Consider the following 24,890-nt stretch of genomic DNA (forward strand, 5'->3'; position numbering starts at 1 on the left):
ATTATTACAGCATGCTAATGTTGGTGTCGTTCCAGTTTTTTTGGTGAAAGTCAAGAAATGGTTCCTCATTACTGAGTTGGATACTTACCATCAACCCACATTTCAGACAGGCGTTCCAGAGTCGCTTCGATCCAAATTAAAGGCAAGATTTAATTAAGTTCGACGTCTGAAACAAAAAGGAGCGACGAGGTGCGCCAACAGACGACACTTGGAGTCATTCAGAACGTCTCAGGGGCGATTCGGTCTCAGAAATCGCTCTGGTATGAGCCTAACTCAATGCAAATCCATGTAAGCTGTATATTAATAAATGGTGACCTATGACATATCCCAAATCCATCGATAAAAATGATATTTCAGTTTGGGTCATCGCGGACTAAATTCACACTCGACTCGTGCGTCGCTACATGATTAAAATGGACATTTGGAAAAAAAAATGAAAATCATTTAAATGTCACACCTGTGCAAGACATCCATGAAATTAAAGCTCATTGTCACAACACGACTTTTTTCCATTCAGTTTCGGCTGGGTTAGGCAAAGCGAGTCGTGAAGCCCATCGCCATTTTGACAACTTATTCCATCGGAAAACAGAGCCACTTGGAAAGCTCTGTTTTCTCCAAATTTATCGGAAATACGAGCCGGCAATTGATGGATAATTCGATTCTTCACTCTACTCTGACAGCAGGGAATTCCGATACAAACTTGAATGGATCAACATGTGGCAACTATTCCTGCCTGTAACCACATACAGAACGTCCAGAGCGAAGACGGCACATTTAGGCACAGACTCTAACTTCAATAATATCAGGCAAAATACAAGTCTTTGTATGGAACATTAAGTACTACTCCTGCAGTATCTATGACGATAAATACTTCCAAAACCATATGCGTCTAACCGTACAGACACAAATTCAATCTGTCGCTTCGGGATAACTTCTATGCATACTGTTCAGGGAATTTTATGATCATTACCGAAGCAATAAATGTGCGATGAGACGGTACTGAACTATGTACCTTTAAAACCTGACGGGGACTGCATGGCGACGGTAGCAATCTGACTCGCGTGCTAATGTGGTTACGCAATCACATTTCAAGATAACCCTGGAACTTTTTTTTCTGTTTATTTAGGCAAAAGAGTTCGACTATCATCGCAGAGTTCATGAAGGAAATGACTGAATTTTTGGCATCTTCAGCCGCTTCCATTGTTGAGCGTTTACACTTGTCATATTAAACGGTAGCTGATTATTTAAATTTGTCGCGCTTCCTCGGAGTCTCCGTCGAGTGGGGCTTAGTTGCTGGGTATTGAAATCAGTGCGGACACAGGGAAAACCCAGAGAGGACAGAATTTACTTGCGAGGATTTCCTTTTTTTCGCGCCTCTGTGCCAACTATTCAACGCGATTGGGCATTTCTGCCGCGCGCGAAGAATAGTACTGTGCGACGCTAACAGATCGTTTTCGGCTTAGGCGTAAAGCGAGACGGCAGTGCAAGCACATGGTTGAGGCCCTTACGTGCTTCCGTAGAAGAAAGGTTTGTCAGCACCGGCTGACATCAGACTGGGCCTTATAACCTCACAGTGTGATCTTTAAAGAGCACCTCTAAGGAAAACACGTTTTCTCTGATTTTATCTGTTCAATAAATATGGAAGCGTCCAAATCAAGCAATCTACATTCAGCATCTTGGCATGAACAGAAAAAAAGCCCTTTTGAGCTTGTTGTAGTTGAGCTCTGAAGACAAATGACACTGCATTCGATTAGGATGTTTCCATATTTATTTGAACAGATAAAATCAGAGAAAATGTGTTTTTCCTTAGAAGTGCTCTTTAAATGAAAATAGACCAAAAAATTCCCAGCTCTTATTTTATTGTATCTTTTAATGTCTTTTTTGACAACTTACAAATTAGACTGCATTACGATGTGTTGTATTATATAAATTCATAAATAGAATCACATCACAGGTATTCACAATCAAACGTTTTGCATAATGATAATGCAACCTAACATTACCGTGATGGCATTGACACAGCTGATGGAAATTTTAATTACAAAAAGAGACCTTTCAACCTTTCAATGGACAACTTTCATAAGAGTGAGCTATGAACATCTGTACCATGAACAACCTCCTGCTTTAGTAAAATGTGATGTTACCTTCCTTTCCATTTCAAAATTTTTCCTCGGCCCGGTAATGTCAAGAATTTCATCCTTCCCCACCCCCAACTCATTGGCAGGGATTTGCACCACCGCTGGTTTACTGCCTGTATCTCTCGTCTCCTCTCTACGTCTGCAAGTGTCCAGGGGCTCTGCAAGCCTATCTCCTGGTTCGTCTTTCATCTTTTCAAGCGTTGCTCACATTCACGAGTGAAACGAACGCGACCTGTTTGGGCACCATTCGGGGATTGATTGAATGTCTCGGAAGAGGTTTTTGACAGGCCGCTACGAATAGATCGCCCTGATGAGGAAGGTTTCTTCGTTGTTGTCCCGGTCGTCGTTGATGAAGATGAGAATCTCGGCACTTCCAGCTTGCTGGCACGGCGTAAAACGTAGTCCCAGGCTGTACGTCTCGCTGCCTCCGATCTACACAGCAGACAAAAGGTTTCCTGCCTTAAAATTGCTCAAATGCGTATTACTCTTTCCTTTAATTTGGAGACAAACATAGCGACTTTCTATTCTTAATTCTTTGCCCCGAATCGACGCACCCCCTCATCGGCGAAGAAGAAACAGGTTGGTGGAATCGTTTTGCCTGGGCAAAACTTTCCAAGAGAACTTGGTGGTGCTTGCTCTGTAGGTCTCGCAACAAGATGCGCACGGACCTGTGCATGCATGTGGTGAGTTGCCCACCAAAGACATGCCGTTGCTATGGTAAAGCACGCCCTCTCTTGTTCCCGCACGGAGCGAATGCGGTTTCACTGGCTCACCAAACACTGGAAGAAGTACCGGATACTGTCGCCTTGTTATCAAGCGCAACTTACCTGAACTTTTGCCTCTTTGAATTGCAGTAAATCGTCCCTATTGCACCGAATGATGAACTCTTTGCTCTGCTGGTAGGGATTCGTGTACGTGATTCGCTTGAAAAGAACAAAAAAATAAGTTCATAATTAGGACTGAGACAAACTTCATTTCAAAAGTAGAATCTTTACAGTTTTATGACATAAAATGTTACCTCATGCGAACCCTCAAGTTAAAATTGAATCCCCTGCAATCTGAATGGTAAGGAAAAGAGACGCAAAAATGTAAACCATACATCACTCGCGCAATACGATCCGACGGCAATGCGTGCCCAACATTTTACCCGAGCCCGCAAGTTTTCAAGAGTAATGCTCCTCAATGCAACCTACGCTTATGAACACAAAGAATAACTTGGTACAGCAGACGTGATATTCAACCCATTTTCAATAAAACCTGAACTGCCCTCTAGCAAGACAGCGAGCTTACCTTATTGGAACCTTTTCCGCCGCCCACCGGTAACTGAAGCTCAAAGGCTTTAGATATTACCGGCTGACGACACTGTACGCACACAAGCCAAGATCGTACCAGCTGGTGATACTCTTTATCTGAAGCCAAGCTAAGGAATCCACCTGTCTTAATTCATCTAATATAGATAAAAAAACACCTGGCACATAAATTATAGTACAAAATGAATGAGCTTTGCCATTAGCCACTTGGTAAAGGTATTGTTCCATGATGAACTTGTCCCAAGTTTGGTATTATTTTTGCTGAAACTACCAACTTTGTAAAACGTCCATCTACTAAGACCACAGACCTTCACACTGTTGACCTTTGCAAAGATGCTGCCCTCTGGTGGTCATTTTTGTTCAAGATCTTGGCAACAGTTTTATCATCACCTTGTTGAAACTCTAACACCCATTTCAGATAGGTGTTCTAGCGTCGCGCCAAACCAAACAGAATTAAGAGCGGCTCGGGTCGACCCAATTAAATTTTGGTTTCAGACAGACGAACTTAATACATACATCTGCATTGGGTTTGGCTCATGAAAAGAGCGACGTCGGAAACCAAGTCACTCTGGTGTCGTTCCGAATGCCTTCAAGTGTCAATCTTTCGCCTGCGTTGCTCCTAACCGTTTCAGATGTCGAACTTTTGCCATACTTAATTCAAACGCCTGCCTGAAACAGGTGTTAGACAATGTCGCAGAATGTTATTTGCTAAAATGCCCAGACAAGGCTCAAACGCTCAAACTCCATGGACTAATTTCAATTCACAATGTGTCTTCCATGCTACCGGCAAAGGAGAACCCCTGTGTCATCTGACATGAAGTGGTTGAAAGGAGGCTTGAAATGACTGAAACCACTTTCATGTTTGGTTGGAGCAAATAATTTCAGCCGTGAAATGAATACTGTTGTGAACACTATCAATAAAATACCAGTAACTCTCCCTGAAAAGAGCTCAACTCTTTTGCAAACATAGGAGCTTTTAAAAATGTAAAAATTCCCCTCAAAAGTCTCAGTTTTACAGCAAAGTCCATCACAAGTTACAGAGGTATTTCACATTAGCACAGTCTGCGCATATCTGCATCAAAATGATGTGGAAGGGTGTACATTATAAGCTCCGACAGGCAAACAACTTGAAACTTTCGAAGGATACCGACGACATTGATGTACATGAACTTGCTGCCGACAGAGATGGGACGCACGCCGACGTGGATCTCATGTACAGCGTTGGCCAGCAGCATGAATGGTTCCGATGGCATTATCTACTCCAATCAGAAACGAACCGTAACAGGTAAATGGGTTACCTTTGGGAGTCAAACTATCGATGATTTGTCTTTTATTGCACCATTTGTCTTCTGTGCATTGTTTCTGTATCACTTTTGTTTTTTTTTAAACCCTCCCCCCGGTTCACCACCATAGTGACTTTGAACCAGTATCTTTGAACAAATCTGGAATGCCTTAATGTGATCAAACAAATTGCTGAAACTGACTCAAGCACGCGACAAAAATACATGTCCGTCCCTTTCTTTTGTCTAAAAAGACTCCTAAAAGACATACACACGTGTGCAAAAATCTAACATCATCTTTTTGGGGGGGCTGTAAATGATCACTGAACACGATTTTAAGGCAAGACATGCTCACAACAGCTCTACAAATGTTCGTGATCACATGTGGTGGAAAACAATTAGTTTTCGGGTGGCATATATGGGGCACCGTACCTGCATCTCATTTGGATGCGAGGAGAAACATTGTACCAGTCTGGAGGCGTGAGTCCCTCTCAGTATGAGCGACTGCCGGCTGGTCTGCCCTTCAACACAAGACACGTCCACTCGCTGCAGGGAATGTATGTAGAACTGCCAGGTCTGGAGAGGCTTGGACAAGTAGGGCGTGCTAGAGATAATTAAACGCAACAAAATGGGACACTGCTGGGGATTCAAAATGGACAATCTCAGAAGGCACAAGGCAAGTGGGAATTTAGACATCGAGTAAACGTAAATATAAACCAAAACGAGCACAAAAGACAAACAGCAACAAATTGGCTGAAAAACATGGAAAATCAAAACGTAAAGCTGGGAATAGTGGTTGTAATTAAAATGCATTTAATGATCTAAGCTACGTCTCTGAATACAGCATTGTACACATATATCGGTTTTCGTGAGGTCTTGCAACAACAGACGATATCATCCTAACACAAAGTTGCGAGAGAAAATTCTTGACTATGACTAATAATTATGCCTAGTTCAAAGCTGATTGCATTCACACAAGTTCAAAAAGTAGCACCTTGAAATCAGTGGTGGAAAAATAAGAAAACAAAAAAAACCCAGAAAAAATGTGAACAAAAACAAAAGCTGTTAAGTCAGGAACAGCTAATTGTTCAATGGAAATGCCATTCCACGCATACTGTATGGGAAATATAAGCCGTCTATCTTTTTGTTGTTAAACTTTAAACACGCATAACCTATCCAGATGTCCCGCCCTTTCTTCAAATTTACAAGTGGCCAGTGGCATGACTTGGAGGAGTGCAAAGAAAACAGAAGATGTACACCCCCTGCAGATGTTAAGCCCCACCCCCACCTTTTTCCCTGTTTGAAATCTCAAAATGAACAGAAAATAAGGTACATGGACCAAGTGCAAGGGAGAGGGAAGATGCAACAACTCCCCCCCCCCCCATGTAAAGCCCCACCCCCAATGTGACATCTCAAAATGAACAAACACATTATGCAGACCACGGCTGCCCCCTTCATAAAAATCTGGACACCTCGAGGTCCCCCGCCCTGGCAGCAGTTGCACCCAGGTTGCGCCACTACAAGTGGATTTTGTTTTAAGCGGACGGAGGTCAGAGCTTACGAATAGATCAGGATGAACATCTTCTTGACGGACGGCGACAGGCCGCAGGCAACTTTGAGGAAGACGTCCTGTGGCTCGCCAGCTGACTGCACGAAATAAACGAAAATGGCAAGCAATGTCATCGATTCAATCACAATAGGGTAACGCCAGAAATTAGGGTCACTTTTTTTTGTGTCCCTGTCACATCTGATATGTGACTTTGTAAGTTCAGAACACATTTTCTAATTTCCAAGAGTGATGAATTAATGCAAATTACCTGCCAAACAAATAATGATAGTTTGAAATCAATTCCGGTGATATTTCCAAGTCAAAAAACAAAGGTCAGATGTAAAAAGGATGCAAAAGTGTCACACTTTTGGACCCCTAATTTATGGAATTATCCATTTACAAATTGATTAGAACGACTCAGTCATCACTATGAGACTTCAAGGTTTCAATATTCACGAAAAGGAAGGGAAAATCTTCATTTGTTTTAATTGAGAAAAATTGCACCATGGAGACTTGTTTCAAGCAGATTCAAATGAAAGCGACAGAAATCTTACCATTCAAAAAGTAAATTATTCATTAAAGAATTTAAAAAGAATAGAAATTTTCAACAGGGCAAGAAGTCTTGTTCATCTCTTAAATCTTGCTACATTGTGGCTGGAGATACTCCTAGATGTGAGAAGCTATTATATTGATTATAATGTACAATTGTGTGCGTTTTGCAACTGATTTTGTATATGGTTTGTTCATCAACATTCTGCTGGTGGGTACAAGCGAATATTCGGATATTCGATCAAATTGAAGATCAAATATTTGATATTTATCAAATATTTATATTTGAATAGTGATTTATTCGAATTAACTCAGGTCAATACAGCTTCTTCAAATCAGCATAGTGGTCAACTCCATCACAAGCACTTAAACAATTCCGGTCCTGAGTCTGCTAACAAGACCAGTCACAAGTGACACAGTGACCAATGACAAGGGAGTGCTTTTCTGACAGTTCATTGGAAAAGCTGGTGAGTTGGCTTACTAAAGACTGGATATTTTGTGATAGACTTCCAAGGACTTGTAAAGGACTCGACTACAACTTGGCTTCCACACACTTTCCTCTCACTTTCCAATTTCCACAGACCATTCAAGCTTGGAATTGCGTCCCAACTTACAACTTTTTTGGTCTCGCAGATGACATTTCCGTCACTACATTTGACAAACAGCTGGCCAAGAGCTCCCACTCCGTGCTGTACACCTGTACAGAAAACAGTTCACAATGGTTTCAGAAGAGAAAAAGTTGTAGGCAACCTTAGCCCAATTCACCCTTATTTAAACAGGTACAAATTCAAGCACAGGATTCATCTTCACCGCTTATGTCGCAGAAATTTGCCTGAGATGTCCCCTCGTGTTAGGTCTGCTGAAAAAGTTAAGTTTGACCCGACCAACTCCTGACAAGTGGACACAGCACCGAAGAGCGATTACCTGACACAGAATGGAAAGGGGGCAACCGGATGGATTTCTTCAGGAAGGACTGCTCTGGGTGGTGAAATCGGAAGGTTTGATTAATGACGTGAGGTTGGGGTTCTACGTTGAGGGAGAGGATGGCTATGGGCTTGTTGTCTTGCGTCCTGAAGTAGATCTAACGAGGCAACAAAAAAGGCAAACCTTGTCAAAGTCGTCCTAATTTTACATTAAATAAAACACTCGGAAGATTCTATAGTGTAATGCATGTGGAAGTTAAAACTGAGTTTTGACTTTTCTTCAAACAACTCAGAAAATAAGAAATCATTTCAAACCAGTATTTCCAAAACTGTAAGTAAAGCTTTGAAACTATTTCGTGACGTTAGTCAATAAAGGGTAAAAGACGCAGGGACTTGGCTTATTGAGTTCACCTGAAATGGGGCTGATCTGGGATAGAATTCAAAAACGGCTCAGTTCACATAGCATTTCGACAACCTCCAGTGACCAACTGCATCTGCCTCTTCTCAAATATTTTGAAAGAAAAGAATGAACTTTACCTTGATTTTCTTGGACTCCAAGGCGAGGTCGACTTTCTTTTCTTCGGGCAAAGCCTGAATCTTGAGGTACGGCCCAGATGCCATCTGGGGGCCCTGCAAGGAAATGAACCAGAAATCAGGATCTCTCACAGTCACATCTGTAAGATTCAAATACCATTTACACAGCAATAATAACGGAATCACTGAGAAGCCTGTAAAACTTTTAAAAATGCAGAAAAATGTTGACGTCTACAATATTTTCTTTCATCCTGACGACAATCTGGGAATGAATACGGGGACTTCAGATCAGAATTTTCCAACTCATAATTTCAATTAAAAAACATACACTGATCTCAGCGTGAGTTTCAACCACCATTGCTCTAAAACCGAAGGCTGGGCGCAAGTTATGCGAGTAACATATATAGTATATATATGTACTCAAACTCCTATTGACATTCTCCGCCCCGAGATGAAGTGCGCCCTCACTGGCAAAAGCGAGACAGGCCGGTGGGAAGTTTTCCAAGTGAGCTCGTACACCTGTCCAGCGCACACGAAGACCATACATTCCAACACAGACTAGCCGCCGGTACTCAGCACACCCCATGCCAAGCACACAAACCTGAAGGCTCACATACTGTGTTCCCATTAAAGGATCGTTGTTTCCGTGAAAGAGTACACCCTCTCTCGTTCCCGCTCAGAGCGGATAAACCCCAATCAAACTTCTCACTCTTCCATTCTCTCACCTGAGGAGGCACAGAATGGCTGGCCTTGAAGCTCTGGTACTTGAAAGGAATGTTGACCGTCTCCTTGGGCCTCAGGAACAACTGAAGTCCGGAGCCGTTGGGACTCTCCTTGGACAGTTCACTAAACATATTCTCCTCCACGGCCGTGTAGGTCTCAAAGAGCTGTTTGAAATGCCTCCACTCTCGGGGATCAGTGATGATACTGTCAAATAAGAAGTGAATACCATCCTTTCCAGAGACCCAGGTGAAAGAGTGTAGGGGGGAATTAAAATCAAAAGTTTTCCAAAAATACACTGCTCAAGGGTTGACATCGGTACAACACTTAACTAGTCACCAGCAGGGGCCAATTTCATAGAGCTGCTTAAGCACAAAATTTGCTTTAAGCGCGAGAAAACCTTGCTTGACAAATCAGGTTACCGGCCCAAACTCCATGTGATGTATGTATATTGTTTTGGAATCGTATTTGGCTTTCTTTTGGTTAGCACGAAAATCAGATAGAGTCTTAGCTAGTAACCTTCGTTTTTTAAGCAAGGTTATTTACGCGTTTAAGCAGATTTTGCACTTAAGCAGCTCTATGAAATTGGCCCCTCGGAGGGCTTTGAAGTTGCTGGACAAGAAATTGAGATCAACAGAGTTGATGGAGTGAAGAGATATAAGAATGATGGCCGGGGCCCGCACAGTCACAGTGAGGTCGAGTTGAAGGCCTGGTTGTGAATGTGCGGATGAGGTCCCATGACATATAGCCATGCACCACTGTTATGTAACAGAGCCGCACTCGGTTGGCCCTATTCCAACACTGTGATATGATTTACTAGAACTCTCAAGTGACAATTGAACGTCATCTTAAATCATGTCTACTGAGTCGTCGGTGGTAGCATCAGTCTTGTAGTGGAGACCATCACAAGACGTTTCACAACACCAGACACCTGACCATTCACAAGTAAACTGGATGAACAATGACAAAGGAATGCTTTCGTTGGGAGTTCATTTGAGCGGTTTGCTACTAGAATTCAGACTAGAGGTCTTGGGCTGGTTCCATGATGGTCTTGTGGGGTTTTGTGACGGCGTTAACAGGTCTAGACTACAACATTGGACTGCATTAAAAGCAAAAAAACATTCTAAAACACAGACTGAAAATTGATTTTTGCTAACAGCCTTTAATTCCTCCTAACATAACATCACTCATTCTTATGCAAGGAAGACAGAAAATCCTCACTCACCTCAGTTCGGGATCGTCCCACTGGATGGAAATGGTGTGCTGCACGTTATACGGATTCCGCAGCATGTACTCCCAAAACTCGGCGTCACCAAACGACGGGTGGATGGTGTGCTCGGTGGTGATGGCCGTCTGAAGCATGGAGAGAATGCCATCTTTCTTGATTCGATCCCTGGAACCCCCCCCCCAAAAAAACAACGGCAGTTAAGTCAATAGTTGTGGCGTGCTTGTTCCTGACAAACACAGAGCTGTTCTCGTATGGAGAAAAAAATTTAAGGATGTAATTTTAAAAAGGGTGAATAACAAAAGTTGCAAATGGAACGAATGCCATAAAAATCAAAACATCGCGATCTAGCAAGGACAATTTATCAGAAAGGAAAAAAGCTGAAATGCACATATAATTTAATACGTACACCTGACATCTTGCTGTGATTGGCTCTTACCGATACAGCTCAATAGTCTTCAGATCCCTGGTTCGATGAAGAGTTTCCTCCTTCTTTAACTGGGGAAAAAAAATCGCCCCCCCCCCAAAAAAAATCAAGTTTAAAACTCCACTGAATGAATACATTTCCGGCAGAATTTTACCAAGGACCCAGCACAACTTTCCAATCGACTTTTCAAAACCAAATGTGTCTCGGGCAAGGCAGGTGTGGTCGTCTAAATACTTTGTGTTTTTCACGTGTGCTTACGCTTCATCGAATTGCTTGGCTCCGATCACGGGTACACTTGATGCCGTTTTAAACAACATAAAAACAGGACTGCTCATTCGCCGGTGAATATTTTTTGTGTATGAATACAAGATTGTGGTTGCTTAAGTTTGTAAGAAGTCCGGCTTACCAGTAAGCTCTGGTTGGCTCCCTTTCGGAGGGTATCTTCGGCCTGAGCTTGCCTGATGGCCTCCATTCGGGCAAGCTTCCTCTGCTTCTTGTAGTCACCCTCCCGGGTTGCCGCCTGGGACGCACTCTCAGGTTGCCCGGCGCGAGATGACAGCAAGGCCGAGGCCAGCTCCCGGTCGGTCTCTGCCATGTGCGAGGCGATGTAGCTGCGCTTCTGCTTCAGATTGGCCAATCCCAGACCTGCACAATCACAAATCGAAATCTTTATCAGGGGCCGATCATCATTGGGAGGAATATGGAATCCCTTGCCTGGATATTTAAGCGGTAAAGCTTGGGCAAAGCAGGAGACCTTTGTCATTCTGAAGCCTCTGCTCTGTCAGTATTTTCCAGTGACTTGATTGGCAGCTCCAGTGGCCGAGCACTGTGTCACTATGTAACATTGCTGGATTTGAACCCCCAACCCGTCAATCAAGAGTTTACAAACCTTGACCACAAGGTCACACATCCTCTCTACCCTCAATGTCCCTCTGGCAGAACAGCAAGTGGGGATAAAGTGACCTTTCTGAGGCCACTAAGTACTTCCACTGCTGGGTTCGAACCCCTGACCCGTTCACTTGGAGTTTATAAACCCTAACCACTTGGCCTAACGTCCCGTCTATGCCTATTGCCACACTGTAGGGCATTACCACTTGGTCTAGCTCCCAGATTGACGCTCCCTCCCAGGAAGGCCCCACTGTTGTCTTCCTGCACCACGACCTTGGCGTCACGCGGGTGCATCGTCGCGGCCTTGACGACGTTCCGGTCCACTGAGTGGCCGATGTTGGCCAGCCTGAGGTGGAGGTGTCCCTTTAAGATAGCCTTCACGCCGACTGGTCGCACACTGCCACTCCTCGCCTGAAAAGTTAAGGGTGGGACTTTTACGTTGAACTTTGTCAACATTTAGCAGAGTTAGCCACTTCCTGCCGGGTGGCGTTAGCGGCATGCACCACCCACTGCCGGGCGCTTCTTCATTATTTTCCATTTTCAAAATTCTTCAAAAATTCAAATCTTCATTTACTTGACACGTACAGCCAAATGAATGACTGTCTTATGGCGACTCTAATCTGACAGGCAACCTCCACTGACGCGTGAGTATTGCAGCCATGCCGACAGCCCAGTAAAGAGCCCCCATTGTGCGGTGTCGCGTAATATCCTCTTTGCTATGCTGGATGGCCGTGTTGCCACGCAGAGTGATTGACGGTCAAGCAGCGCGTTGGCTGTGAGGGTGAACTAGGCCCTTCATCAGGCACGTCAGCTCAATAAATGCTGCACAGCGGTAATGTCTGTACTAATGTGGCCGTATTCCACGAGCACCCAGCTGTATTGTACAGCTCATCGCTTGAGTGCTGGAGCACGTTTGTCCCCGCTGATATCCTCAATGGTACTGTTTCAAAACAATGACGGATTACCTCCGCTAATGCCAGCACTCTGCGCTGACAGCATACGAACCTTGAGTTAGTAAACCTTTTAGAAAATTTGCAAATGGATTGATAATCAACCATCTTTTGAACTTAACATGTAAACATCTCTTCTTACTTAAAAAGAAAAAAAACTTTTTTTTTCATGTTAGAATAAAATCCTCAAAATATTCTCACAAATATGTAAAATAGTTAAACACTTTCCAAAGAAATAAAGATCAATATATCATATCGAGGAAAACTTTTACAAGGCTAACGTAAGTTGACATTTCTCGATACCCACCAAGTCTCCGGTCATGGCGTGGGTATCCTCACCGTACTCTGTTGTAATGACATCTAGCTCGTGAGACACCTGGACAGATTCTCGTCCGCTACGTAGAAGATGCTGAACAAAACCACGTGAGAAAGAAAGGTGTCATCCAACTGACTGGCAAGACCCACTTTGTACACTCTTCTTAAGAAAAGAGGTCACAAAACAATTCCATCGTGCCTGGATCCCCCAAATGAGTCTTGAGGTCGCATTTACAGCAATTCTGTTTTGGTTCCACGAGAAAGTGCACGCAGGCTCTTTGTTTTGACGTATCCCTCAATTTGGCAAGCAGGTAAAAATGGACAATATCTGGGTGAAAAATGTTGAGGGCTGAACTTATATACACAGTGCAGGATTCTTTTTAAAAGCCTTTTACTCAAAAGCTGCTCTGGGGACTTGTGCCTCACTTTGTTAACTGGGTAACATTTTTTCAAACTCTTCTCGTCGCAACGGTGACACAAAATTCCACTTTTATTTGTTTGTATTTAACATGCTTTTTAACCCACCCAGCCCCGACTCTTTCTAGGGCCGAGAGGAGATTTGAGAGGGATGCTCCTGCTTACCTTCAGCTCGACTGCGCAGGAGCCAATCAGGAGTAGCGAATCGCCGTCCCAGACGTCAAGATGCAGCGTCTGCTGGTGCAGGTACTTGACAAACAGTTGGCTCTCGCCGGGCTTTAAGAAGCCCGGGTCGACGTTATAGCGAACCTGTGACAGAAAGTGTTCTCACGTGTGTCACATGACAACTGGGTCGTTAAAGATCAAGACAGGGAAAAAATGCATCAAGATTCTTCTTTTTTTTTCGATTCACAATATGACTGCAGAGACACCAATGCCAGGATTTCTCAAACTCCAAAGTTTCACCTGCCGCCAGCCCCTATGGATGGAGGTCTGCTTTTGTTAAGTCAGCCGTATTTCTACCTACAAGATGGCGGACCAGCCAGCCGACCCCGACAAGCTTGGTGGTCAAGTAGTTAAATCTGCACTACTGAGCATGAGGTCATGGGTTCGAGTCCTACCCAAGTAAGCTTGTGAATTTTTTGCAAGATCTTGACAAACACTGAGTATACAATGTTTATATAAGTCGGCGTAACGGTAAAACCCGTCATTAAAAATTACCAAGTAATGAAAAAATCTCACACAGCTATCAAAACAATTAATAATAAACACTTACATCGTCCTCAATACTAAATGAAAATATTAATCTCTTTACCAGGAATGGGACAAATATACACAATCCAGTAAAAATTGACACCACCCAAGATTGACATTTCTGCTAACACTGCCCATCCACACAAATAGTAGGCAATATGAGAATAGTACACACGCTGCAAGGTCATGTCCACATTGTGAAGCATTGTTGCAGCTTTACAAGTCTTCCGGCGCCAACTTGTTAAAAATAGCCGACAAAGAATTATTCCAAACTGATTTTTACCATCCAGCCGGGTATTTCCTGAGATTTGGCTTCGTCATGCTCCATCTTCCTCAGCACGCAGGGTAGACTCTGAGAGTCGGACGTCAAGCTCCCTTCTACGTTCCCCAGTAGCAGCCTAGGCACAAATGAGAAACAAGGGCACTTTTATCCACCTTGCGAGGAAGCACCCCCTCATCGGTTGGAAAGAGCCGCACCGCAACCGTGACGCGTGCATTTCCCGGTCGTTCGTGAAGCAGCAAAGTTCAGTTCTGACCAAAGGAGCCTCCAGTGCTGAGACTACAGCTCCCTCCCCTGGTCCAGCTCGAGGCCCACTGAGCAACAGAACCGGTTGCAAGTCGTAAGATTTCATCAAACAAAAACCTTTTTCAAAATCTTTGTATCCCGTCTATTTATTGTAATTGCCAGTACCATTTCTAGCGCTGTTCCAAATTCAATTCCTGTCAACTTCCAGTAAACGCATCGGCCAGTTGTTATACAAAGCCCTGGCAAGCATCACCACAAGGGCTGGATTTTGAACAGGCATGAGGTGTGATATGTACTCACCTCTCGGTTGTAACAGGTGGATACCTGTAGAACTGGAATGTGAAGAACACTGTCCTGGGTGAGGTCGGCAAGGCAGACTGTTGGAACTGGAGCACTCTACAGCAGAACAGATCAAACAAATTGCAAAGAAAGACTGGGCTGAGAGCCAACAACATCTTAAGTCCATTCTGAGGGAAGTACTTTATGAAGCACGCCCTCGAGGCACATTTGGGTATGTTTCTCATTCAGCCAGTTACTCCAATACAACATCAGATCACATGATCTCTGTATTTTCATGTATACACCCTGCCAATAAAGTTATTGTGCCCATTCATGGATTCGCCCAATTACAAATCACAGTACACTCGGAACAGACTGTCTAGCTGTTCAAGTTTTGCCGCTCACTGGACCACATTACTCGGACACATACTTGGACTCTAAAATGCTTCAGCACTGCAACCAACCTGGAGAAGGCAAGAAGTTGGACGACAATTTTGCCGCTCACTGGACCACATTACTCGGACACATACTTGGACTCTAAAATGCTTCAGCACTGCAACCAACCTGGAGAAGGCAAGAAGTTGGACGACAATTTCGTTGCACTGCAGCACATCCGAACTCTCCTTCTGCAGATTCAGGGTGACCTGGTCCGAGGGGTCGACCACCTCTGCCACCTCCCCGTTTCTGTCTCGGAGCTCGGGAAATCCGGCCTGGCTCAGGTGGGCGAAGGAGGCTCGGCTCAACCCCCGAGCGCTGCGAGGATCGCAACCAACCGGGCAAACAACAAAACGTGACCACTAACAAGAAGAGTATGGCTTTGAAGCGATGAAAACACCACTTGCACAATAAATGCTACAAATTTCACGGAGCCTCATTCCAAACGGTTGACTCGACAGTCCAACCATCCACTCGGACGATGTCTGTCTAACTGTAGTTGTCACTCTTGGCGATACACGCACCTTTGATTTGAGTCTAAGCCATTAAATAACTACTAAAATTGGTCAATGATTGCATTTCAGTCACAATGTGAACCATCACAACTCTGCTTGATGCAACAGAGAACAGGACAACTTTCAGGACTGTACCTTGTAACGTATGGTCCGACAGGCATGATGGGTGCGTGAACAGGGGTAAATGGCAGCTCTTCCAAGTCCCCGGGAACAGTAGTCCCACCCGGTACACCAACCTGGATACGTTATGAAAATTTACACCGAAATATGCCTGTCGTTACTGATTGCTGCATTCTTGTTTCGATTGCTGTAATTTCATTGGCTCGGGGCGGTCATGTGACTGGTCTATAAAAATGCCTATTATTCTCATTCCTTGTGTACTGGCCGTGACCTTTATCCACTGGAACCAGAGGTACCCCCTCAACGGCAAAGAAGAGACAGGCAGGTGGGAAAAGTTTGAACTAGGTGCTAATAGGGCTGAGTCAATTCGGCTAATTCACTATTCGAATATTCGACCTTCAATTTGATCGAATAACCGAATATTCGGTCATACTGACCAGCAGATTGCTGAGGAACAAACCGTACACAATATCAATTGCAATAATGCCCATAATTGTACATTATGATCAATAAAATAGATTCTCACATCTAGGAGTATCTCCAGCCACAATTTAGTAAGATTTACAAGATGAATAATACTTCTTATCCAATTAAAAATGTATATTCCTTTTAAAGTTTTTAATAAATAATGTACTTTTTGAATCGTTGTAATGTGTCTGTCACTTTTCATTTGAATCTGCTTGCAACAAGCCTCCATAGTGCAATTTTTCTCATTTAAAACAAAAGAAAATTCTTCGTTCCTTTTCACAAAGTTTGTATTTGAATATTCAAAATCAAAAAATAATATTCAAATATTCGATAATCAATTGAATATTTGGATATTAAGATATTTGGCACGCCTTAGGCACTAATTGTCATATCACTGGTACCCATGCTGTTTTCACATTATACACATGACAATACAGTGTAGTAAACTTTGGCGGGAGCGGTGAAGTGGCACATGATAGGATGTTCAAGTACATCTATGTTCAATACAGGCGATTGACAATAGTGCGCCACCATGAGTTTGCAACGCAATGGCCAATCACAGCGCGCGAAATTTGTCCACCCTTTCCGAATGTGCATTGGGTCAACTAATTTCGCGCATTGTGACAGGCCAAGGCGTTGCAATCTCTTGGCGGCGCACTATTGTGAATCGCCCATATTATGGCAATGGCTAATTGTTGTAATCCTAATTCCATCTCAAATGCACTTCGCTAGAGTTTGGGATTTTCTTCTTTCTTTAACACGACGTATGCTGAGCACTCTCCAACTGAAATAATGCTTTTGGAGTCCTGAAGATCTCATTGTCAAGCAACACAAGTGTGATCAGATAACAAACCAACGGGCAAGAAAAGCCATACCTCCAAATGCTTGATCTCCATGGGAAATGAATGGGGCGAAGAGTGGACGGTGGTTGCGTACTGAGGAGTGATAAGATGTTGGCTATCGCCGGGATGCTGCATAAACGGCTGAACGCCCACTTGATGAGACGGAGCACCACTGCAGAATAAGAAGCATTCAGTCTTTTCAATAATTTGTCGGTTGCACCACAAATCGCTGTATTGTTCGTAAGTCTAAGGATGTTTTGTTACTTCGTGGTGCACCAAAACTATTGCATACGCCATTCCGTGGTGCAACCGATGAACTGAAATGCGATCATTTAAGGCAAGTCCTATGAGCTAGTATGAAGCACATCCGACGTCATTCAGGAAAGATGTGTGGCCGCTCAGTGAGCCACAGGTCGATTTGCACGTGGGCTTTGTTCTCGAACGACCTTCCCTGTTTGAAGGACTGAACTTTGTTATCCCAACTTGCTAATGCAAAGTAAACAACATCACAATATTACAAGTTGTCTTCGCACAAACAAACTACATTAAAGGTCTACTTGGAATGATCGGAAGACTCGCCAGTGTCTTCCAACCTAACCCAATTGCCAAAATGGAATAAATTCTTTTTCGTAAACTTAAGCTACTTTCTTTATTCTCAGTGACAAAATTATTTCTGAGAAATGATAACTAATAACGCTTTGATTTCTTTTCCACTTCCAAATGTCAGGCTACGAAAATTCATCAACATTATTACCCCGAGAGTCGTAACTTTGGCAATGTTACACTGGAAGTTAGGAAAATTAAGTCTCTGACCTTTCTGGAAGTCTTAAACCTCGAGGCAAGGGAGGCCTGCTGGCGAGCCCTGGTGGTGCCTCGTCTGGGAGGGAAGCCTGGTCTGTGAGTGAAGAAGGTGAGACGGGGGACACAACGGATCGACGGTTACCTTTCTGGTCGGACACCACATCCTAAGTTGAAAATACAAATGTAAAAAACAAAAACTTTCAAAATTACGTAGCTTAATGCGATCATCAATGATATTTTTGACAGATTTATATCCATATTGTTCTCCTTCTTGAACCTAATCGATGCACGTCGCACGTAGCTCTTCCCTTGACAGCCATTAAAAAATCTTTGGCATTATCAAACACAACGTTTAAGTCAATTTGTGCATAACCTTGTAATATGTGTAATGCATAGTAAATTTCGTGTCTGATTCTCCTGTCATCTTGCATGTCCAGTGGTCAAGATAAACACTCCGTCCAAGCATTTCTTCTTTCCGTAAATCACACCCTTGTTTTTTACTCAACTAAATTCAGGCTTGCAACTCGGACTTTGGCAAAAAATGAGGATATTCCAATCTTCACAAGACTTTGTGCGGAGTTTTTTCAATGTTCAATGGCACGAGCGTGATGTGAAAACCACGGAAATCAGCCCATCGGAGGAAAAGCTGCACGCCAGTAAAACTGGCATTGTTTTTGTGACTGCGTAACAGTTGAATAAACTGTAACAATTTCAACAAATCATATTAAATGCACATGCATTACAGCTCCTGCCCTTATATGAGGCATGTTAAAATCCCCATTTCTACATGTGTGCGAGATTTATGTACACAACTACAGGAAACTATACCTGACTGTCTGGCTGCATATTTGATGATGAGGAGGAAGGGAGCAGGATTGTATGCAGATGGAAAGAGATGAAAAAAAAACAACAACGTGGAATGAATGTTTCAAATGAAACTCAGGGAATGATGTGAATAATGGATGAACACCACCCTACATGAACCTCTCTGGGGCGTGTGAAAATTGTGTTGAGATAATTCTCAAAGTAATTCTCAAGACAGACGGAATCTGTCAATTCGAATCTGGGCGTTGCATCCTTTTTCGACTTTCGTGTAATTCAACACCCAGAATTAGACACTGTTACTGCGGCGGTACAACGTTCATGTAGAGGTGGTTGGCCCACAGGACAAGACCAATGGGATGACATGGTCTGACAAATGCTTGTGGCGTCTCCTGGGATTAGTCTAAACGTAAAAACTGCATGTGAGGATCTGTTCAAATCCAGCCCGATTTACAATACATTCTTGAAAAACTCGGCTCATTATCTTTATTTTCTTACATTTTCAACAACCTCAATTCAGACAACCAGGGGAATTTTTACAACCCACCAAGTGGCCCACCAAGTGGCCCTCTAGGGTCAAATAATGGAATACAGTGATGGTTAACAAACGTGACGTTACCAGCATTGAGGAATGCCTGGGCGGTTCAGAGGGCTGGGTCGACTGTGGAGACACAGGTCTTGAACTGCCTTCCTTCTGATCACGTGCATGCAACAAACATATCAAGAAACCGTCAGAACATCGACAATACACAATACAGAGTTCTTATTAAACAGATGGCGTGAATGTGTTGAAACCTGGCAAGCGTGTAGCAACTTTTAATTAAATATTTTTAAAATTGTTGAAATTTTGCTCTGATTGTGTAAGTCTGTGTACTGACGTACCAGTCGTAAAGTTTGCTGACCTACCAGTCTTAGAAGAATAGACATTTTGCCAGAACTATTTGTCCGATTCCATGAGACATGATACCAAAATGACCACAAGATGTCAGCAAACTACTTCCTGATGGATTGGCATGATTAAAAAATGCTTTGGGACAATATCAGAGAATGTATACCTGCTCCTTTAGGGGTGAGGCCACTTTAATCCCAAACACATTTTGAACAGCATTGAGACTGTTAAAATGTTCCAAAAGCAGGCCGTTGAATTCCATGGCTAGAACAAGGCATCACTACAATCCAGATCGTTATCATTTTGTAAGAACTGCGTGCAACTCGCCAACAACTAACAGACAGCTTGATCGGTGTCATGTAGAATCTAGTCTCCTTTTTGCAAAATTTGACCCAACGGGGCCTTGTGCTCAGACACCTGACGTCCAAAATTGTACCTTGACATTGAAGATAAACTGTATCTCCCCCAAAAATTTGACCCAACGTGGCTTTGTGCTCAGACACCTAACGTCCAAAATTGTACCTTGACATTGAAGATGAACTGTATCTCCCCAAAAAATTTGATCCAATATGGCTTTGTGCTCAGACACCTGACGTCCAAAATTGTACCTTGACGTTGAAGATGAACTGTATCTCCCCCCAAAATTTGACCCAACGTGGCTTTGTGCTCAGACACCTGACGTCCAAAATTGTACCTTGACGTTGAAGATGAACTGTATCTGCACAAAAAATTTGACCCAACGTGGCTTTGTGCTCAGACACCTGACGTCCAAAATTGTACCTTGACGTTGAAGATGAACTGTATCTCCCCCCAAAATTTGACCCAACGTGGCTTTGTGCTCAGACACCTGACGTCCAAAATTGTACCTTGACGTTGAAGATGAACTGTATCTGCACAAAAAATTTGACCCAACGTGGCTTTGTGCTCAGACACCTTTCGTCCAAAATTGTACCTTGACGTTGAAGATGAACTGTATCTCCCCCCAAAATTTGACCCAACGTGGCTTTGTGCTCAGACACCCGACGTCCAAAATTGTACCTTGACGTTGAAGATGAACTGTATCTTCCCAGCTGCCAGCCTGGACATCTCCCTGTCGCTCAGAGCCGCGCTGTGATTCCGGTAGACCATGATGTTGTCCGGGTTCGGCAGGGCACCCCCTTGCAGCTGTGCCGCCACTTCGCACGTGCTCTCCTTGAACGTTGGCGTCCAGGCTGCCCAGCGGAGCGCGATGGTTTGCGTTTGTGCCCGGTTGATGCTCATAGCGGACTGCAAATACAATCGTTGGAGTAGTAACACGGGATTAATGAATATTCATGAAGTGTAACGGTAAGAATGATTTCATGCAGAGAAAGATTGAATGTCCCATCCCTCAAGGCAAAGTCAAAGGGGAATGGTACACTCAATCTACAACCAACACGGGGGATTCACAAAAGTGCGCCACCAAGAGTTTGCAACGCGTTGGCCAATCACAGTGCGCATAATCTGTCGACCCAACAGGGGATTCACAGCAGTGTGTCACCAAGAGTTTGCAATGCGTTGGCCAATCACAATGCACAAAATCTATCGACCTAATGCGCGTCAGGAAAGGGTCAACAGATCTCACGCACTGTGATTGGCCAACACGTCGCAAACGCTTGGAGGCACACTATTGCGAATCGCCCCTATTGAAATTACAACTTTTTTTTCTGCTGTGAGAAGACAGAATAGTGTTTCATGCACCTTTCACCATTTTGTCATGTAAAGAGCCCATAGATGTGGCATATCTACACCATAATGTAACATTCCATTAGACAATGAACATCATATGGTCACCTTTTGAAAGGACAGCTCAATGACATGTGACCACTCATCCACCAATCGGGACCCCAATTCAAGGACCTGCTTAACAGGTAGCAGGGAAGTCACGCTTACTATAACAGAAAAATCGCTAACCGTAAGCACTCGTTCATGGCGGTACTTGGCATGGCTATGCTTACGGCTTTGCATGCATAGAAGTTTCTATGTTACGTCACCAAGTTAGAGCAAATTCTTCCTCGAAGGTTAGCTAGCCCAATGCTTTGCTCCCCGCTTACGGTCTCCATGAAATACACAGAGCCTCTATAAGAGTAAACTTACGTGTTTAGCGGCACTGTCAAAATGGACCCAAATGACAGCTACCTACTAACTAACAATGCATTCAAATCTGTGGATTTACCTGTCAAACCTTTGACAGATTCAAACACGTACATAGCTAGTGCTGCCTCTTAACACACTCACAAACCTTCCTGTCTTGCGTGGACGCGGGTAACGATACGATGTACTCCAGGAGAAAGACGATCACGACAGCCGGGTCCTCCACAAGCTGAGACAAGGTGATCCTGTTTTTGACCAGCAGAGCCGATCCAAGACTTTCACTAAAGACAAAAATATCAGCTTCTTCAGTGTCAAATTGATGTAGAAGATAAAATCAAGATGAATGGGTATTCCAATTCCCACCCTTTGATCACTTGATGCCAGGAGTATTAGAAAACCAACTGACTCCGGGCAGGAAATATTCTTGGTATTCAAACTCCCATCCTTTGATCACTTGATGCCAGGATTATTAGAAAACCAACTGACTCTGGGCTGGAAATTTTTTTGAGCTGGAAACTTGAGTTTTAAAGATGAAAAGAGGTATCTGGCAACTTTTAACATAAAATCAAAAGCCTCTAAAATCCTGACTCCTGAAGTCACTGGAACATTGAATAGTGTGAAATCCCTTATCATAACTTCGAATTTTGAACACTTCAGCTGCGTCTAAGAGTGGCCTCCGGGACAGGCTTCCATCCCACCTATGGTGCATGGTGCCTCATCTTGGCCCCAAGACACTAGTTATCAACAACAATTCGAGCACAGAGCACCCTGTAATGACCCAATGAGACAAGCGTGCTTGCTGGCACAAACATCTTGGGAATCTTATAGAAGCAGTTTAAGTTCTCCCTAGGTCTTCCTGGGGGACCAATCAGCAATTACAAAATGGTTTATTATCGGTCACGCAACGGCTGTATGCGTACTCGCCACAAACAGAATTCAACTGTGAGATATGGGTATCATGCATGCTAGTTAGAAATGCAATGCAGTGATAACCCACACGCGACTACCTGCAAATAGGAAGTTGCCGTTCACTTGCAAATATGTGACCTGTTACGACAAAATGAGAGTAAAGTCACATCTCGCTCTTTCCTATTTTGAGAGTTCAAAGTCCTATTGAAGCGAAGGTCAATTTAGAGGTTTTGTTACATTTGGAAAGAGTAACCCGTCTCCTATTTAATTCCAAATATTTCACAGGATCATATGTTAAAAAAGGTTCCTTTTCTCAGCAATTTTGACGATAGCATTAATTGTGCCTGGCATGAAATAGTGAAACTATGCCGTGAACCTTGACGCAAAGCTGCCAGAATAATGTTATTTTGTCACCTGATACTTTCACCCTATGTGTTCCATGCCATTGGAAAGCTCTTTTTCTGCTAAATTCAAAAATACCAATATCTCAATTTTGGAAAATTCCGACTTTAAGCTCACTTCGTGATGACAGGTCACATATTAATATACACCAATGGTCTAACTCACAATTAACAAGACGTTAGTGCGAACATGGTTTGAGAAAGGAAAAAAACAGGTGAGCTGACAACTCCAACCATCGCTATCAATCGCTGAAGTCTTGAGCAAAGACTAAGTATATACCTTGACCCTGATGTGGACAGCGGTCTTCCTTTCGTCCGTTTCATACTTCCCCTGCTGTGACCTCTAGTGAGAGAGTCGGCCGTGTCTAGTAAAATAACCTGTGGCTTTCCGACATAACCCCACCCGTTGTGAACGCCGATCTGCAACCTTCGCTCCAAGACAACGACGTTACATTTGTCGGACTGGACTTGCTCCTACGTGGTATAAAAAGAGAACTTTAAATACTTCACCAGAATAGATATTTGGAAAGCCCGCACTGAAAGCGCTATACCAATGGGACTGTGGTTGGCTTATTTTGTCATTTTCAACTCTTGTCCACAGTTGATTACCACAACAAACCCATCCTGGCAACAAAATCTTTTGCTTATTAATATACGTTGGGTAAGGGCAAAACCTGTTATATATAATTAACATCTCCCCAACGCAAAAATACATCTTGAAAATAGTTCGCGGTACCCGCTGCCTCATTTAACTCAGACCGGCTAGCCGACCCCGGCAAGCTCGGTGGTCGAGTGGTTAAGACATCTGCACTAGTAAGCAGGAGGTCGTGGGTTCGAGTCCCACCCGAGTAAGCTTGTGAGGTTTTTTTCGCAAGCTCACGGACAAGCACTGAGCATACAGTGCTTATTAATATACGTTGGGTAAGGGCAAAACCTGTTATATATAATGAACATCTCCCCAACGCAAAAATACATCTTGAAAATCTTTTTCGGCCGAAAATACAGACTTTTCAAAATGACAAGATACCACGACCACGGCCCCTTACAAAGTTGAACTTGAGAAATGCTGATACAGGAAATCTCTCTACATCTGCACAATCATCAAGTGTGACGTGGTTAAGAAGCCGATGTTTGTGACAAAATACACTACGGTGCCTAGGACAAGTTGGTAGTGGGACAAAGCTGCCCACATTCTGTTAAAGTAACAATCAATGAATCCTAACCAGCAAGAATCACGCCAAATCAACAAGCCCATTACCATGGCGAGGCGGTCCGAATTCAGCTGTTGGCACAGTTCCTCTTCAAATTCATCAAAAGTTGGATACACGACAATCGATATGTTGTTAATGGATGCGGAGACTCGCTTCAGTGGCCTTGGTCTCCGTAAGCTGTCTCCGCCTGCTCCATAACAAACAAACAAACAAACACCCCAACAAAAAAAATGCTTTTACACAGCCATTTAAGGAGCAGTTTCACAGTAAACAAACAGGAATAAGTCGACTCACGTACAGCCCACGAGAATTACTATCAGTTTTGGAAACTCAAGACGCACAAAATAAACAAAAACACAGTGGTCGTGCTGTAGTGTTTTTGCCAAACTATATTCATGTTGGCTTTTTTTGGGTCAAAACTGGGATTCCAAAAGTACAGAAGTTCTACATGGCAGCCATTTTTCCCATGACAGCTGTTTCACAGGGATACACATGCACAGACGATTTGTACTATCCCTTTGAACAAAAGCAGTTACAGGAAAGATGGCTGCCGTGCAGAACCTCCATACTTTCTGGACCACA

The 24,890-nt window shown here is 43.5% G+C and overlaps 1 protein-coding gene across 3 annotated transcripts in view; it reads right to left on the reverse strand.

The window, feature by feature from the left end:
- Window positions 1-1,850: 1,850 nt before the first annotated feature.
- The window catches only part of LOC110976504 (nephrocystin-4-like), a 36,955-nt gene continuing 13,915 nt past the window's right edge, over window positions 1,851-24,890 (reverse strand). For 2 of the 3 annotated variants that reach the window (XM_022229828.2, XM_022229826.2), the window contains exons 6-33: window positions 24,356-24,495; window positions 23,378-23,571; window positions 21,936-22,068; window positions 20,714-20,941; window positions 19,406-19,480; window positions 18,793-18,804; window positions 17,977-18,128; window positions 17,197-17,335; window positions 15,869-15,969; window positions 15,348-15,536; window positions 14,805-14,900; window positions 14,262-14,376; window positions 13,391-13,534; window positions 12,801-12,902; window positions 11,747-11,954; window positions 11,062-11,300; window positions 10,668-10,726; window positions 10,229-10,396; window positions 9,009-9,210; window positions 8,287-8,379; window positions 7,751-7,907; window positions 7,441-7,523; window positions 6,290-6,375; window positions 5,161-5,332; window positions 4,596-4,704; window positions 3,429-3,547; window positions 2,966-3,061; window positions 1,851-2,570 (exon numbers count right to left, since the gene is read on the reverse strand). In XM_022229828.2, the coding sequence (XP_022085520.2) occupies window positions 2,430-2,570; window positions 2,966-3,061; window positions 3,429-3,547; window positions 4,596-4,704; window positions 5,161-5,332; window positions 6,290-6,375; window positions 7,441-7,523; window positions 7,751-7,907; window positions 8,287-8,379; window positions 9,009-9,210; window positions 10,229-10,396; window positions 10,668-10,726; window positions 11,062-11,300; window positions 11,747-11,954; window positions 12,801-12,902; window positions 13,391-13,534; window positions 14,262-14,376; window positions 14,805-14,900; window positions 15,348-15,536; window positions 15,869-15,969; window positions 17,197-17,335; window positions 17,977-18,128; window positions 18,793-18,804; window positions 19,406-19,480; window positions 20,714-20,941; window positions 21,936-22,068; window positions 23,378-23,571; window positions 24,356-24,495 (3,752 nt within the window). In that variant the 3' untranslated portion in view covers window positions 1,851-2,429. The remainder of the gene's footprint in view (window positions 2,571-2,965; window positions 3,062-3,428; window positions 3,548-4,595; window positions 4,705-5,160; window positions 5,333-6,289; window positions 6,376-7,440; window positions 7,524-7,750; window positions 7,908-8,286; window positions 8,380-9,008; window positions 9,211-10,228; window positions 10,397-10,667; window positions 10,727-11,061; window positions 11,301-11,746; window positions 11,955-12,800; window positions 12,903-13,390; window positions 13,535-14,261; window positions 14,377-14,804; window positions 14,901-15,347; window positions 15,537-15,868; window positions 15,970-17,196; window positions 17,336-17,976; window positions 18,129-18,792; window positions 18,805-19,405; window positions 19,481-20,713; window positions 20,942-21,935; window positions 22,069-23,377; window positions 23,572-24,355; window positions 24,496-24,890) is intronic. The other variant, XM_022229827.2, reaches the window with a different exon arrangement.

Source organism: Acanthaster planci, linkage group LG16 (assembly GCF_054643075.1).
Source record: "Acanthaster planci isolate LZ-2023a linkage group LG16, COTS_SCS, whole genome shotgun sequence".
Classification (NCBI taxonomy): Eukaryota; Metazoa; Echinodermata; class Asteroidea; order Valvatida; family Acanthasteridae; genus Acanthaster; species Acanthaster planci.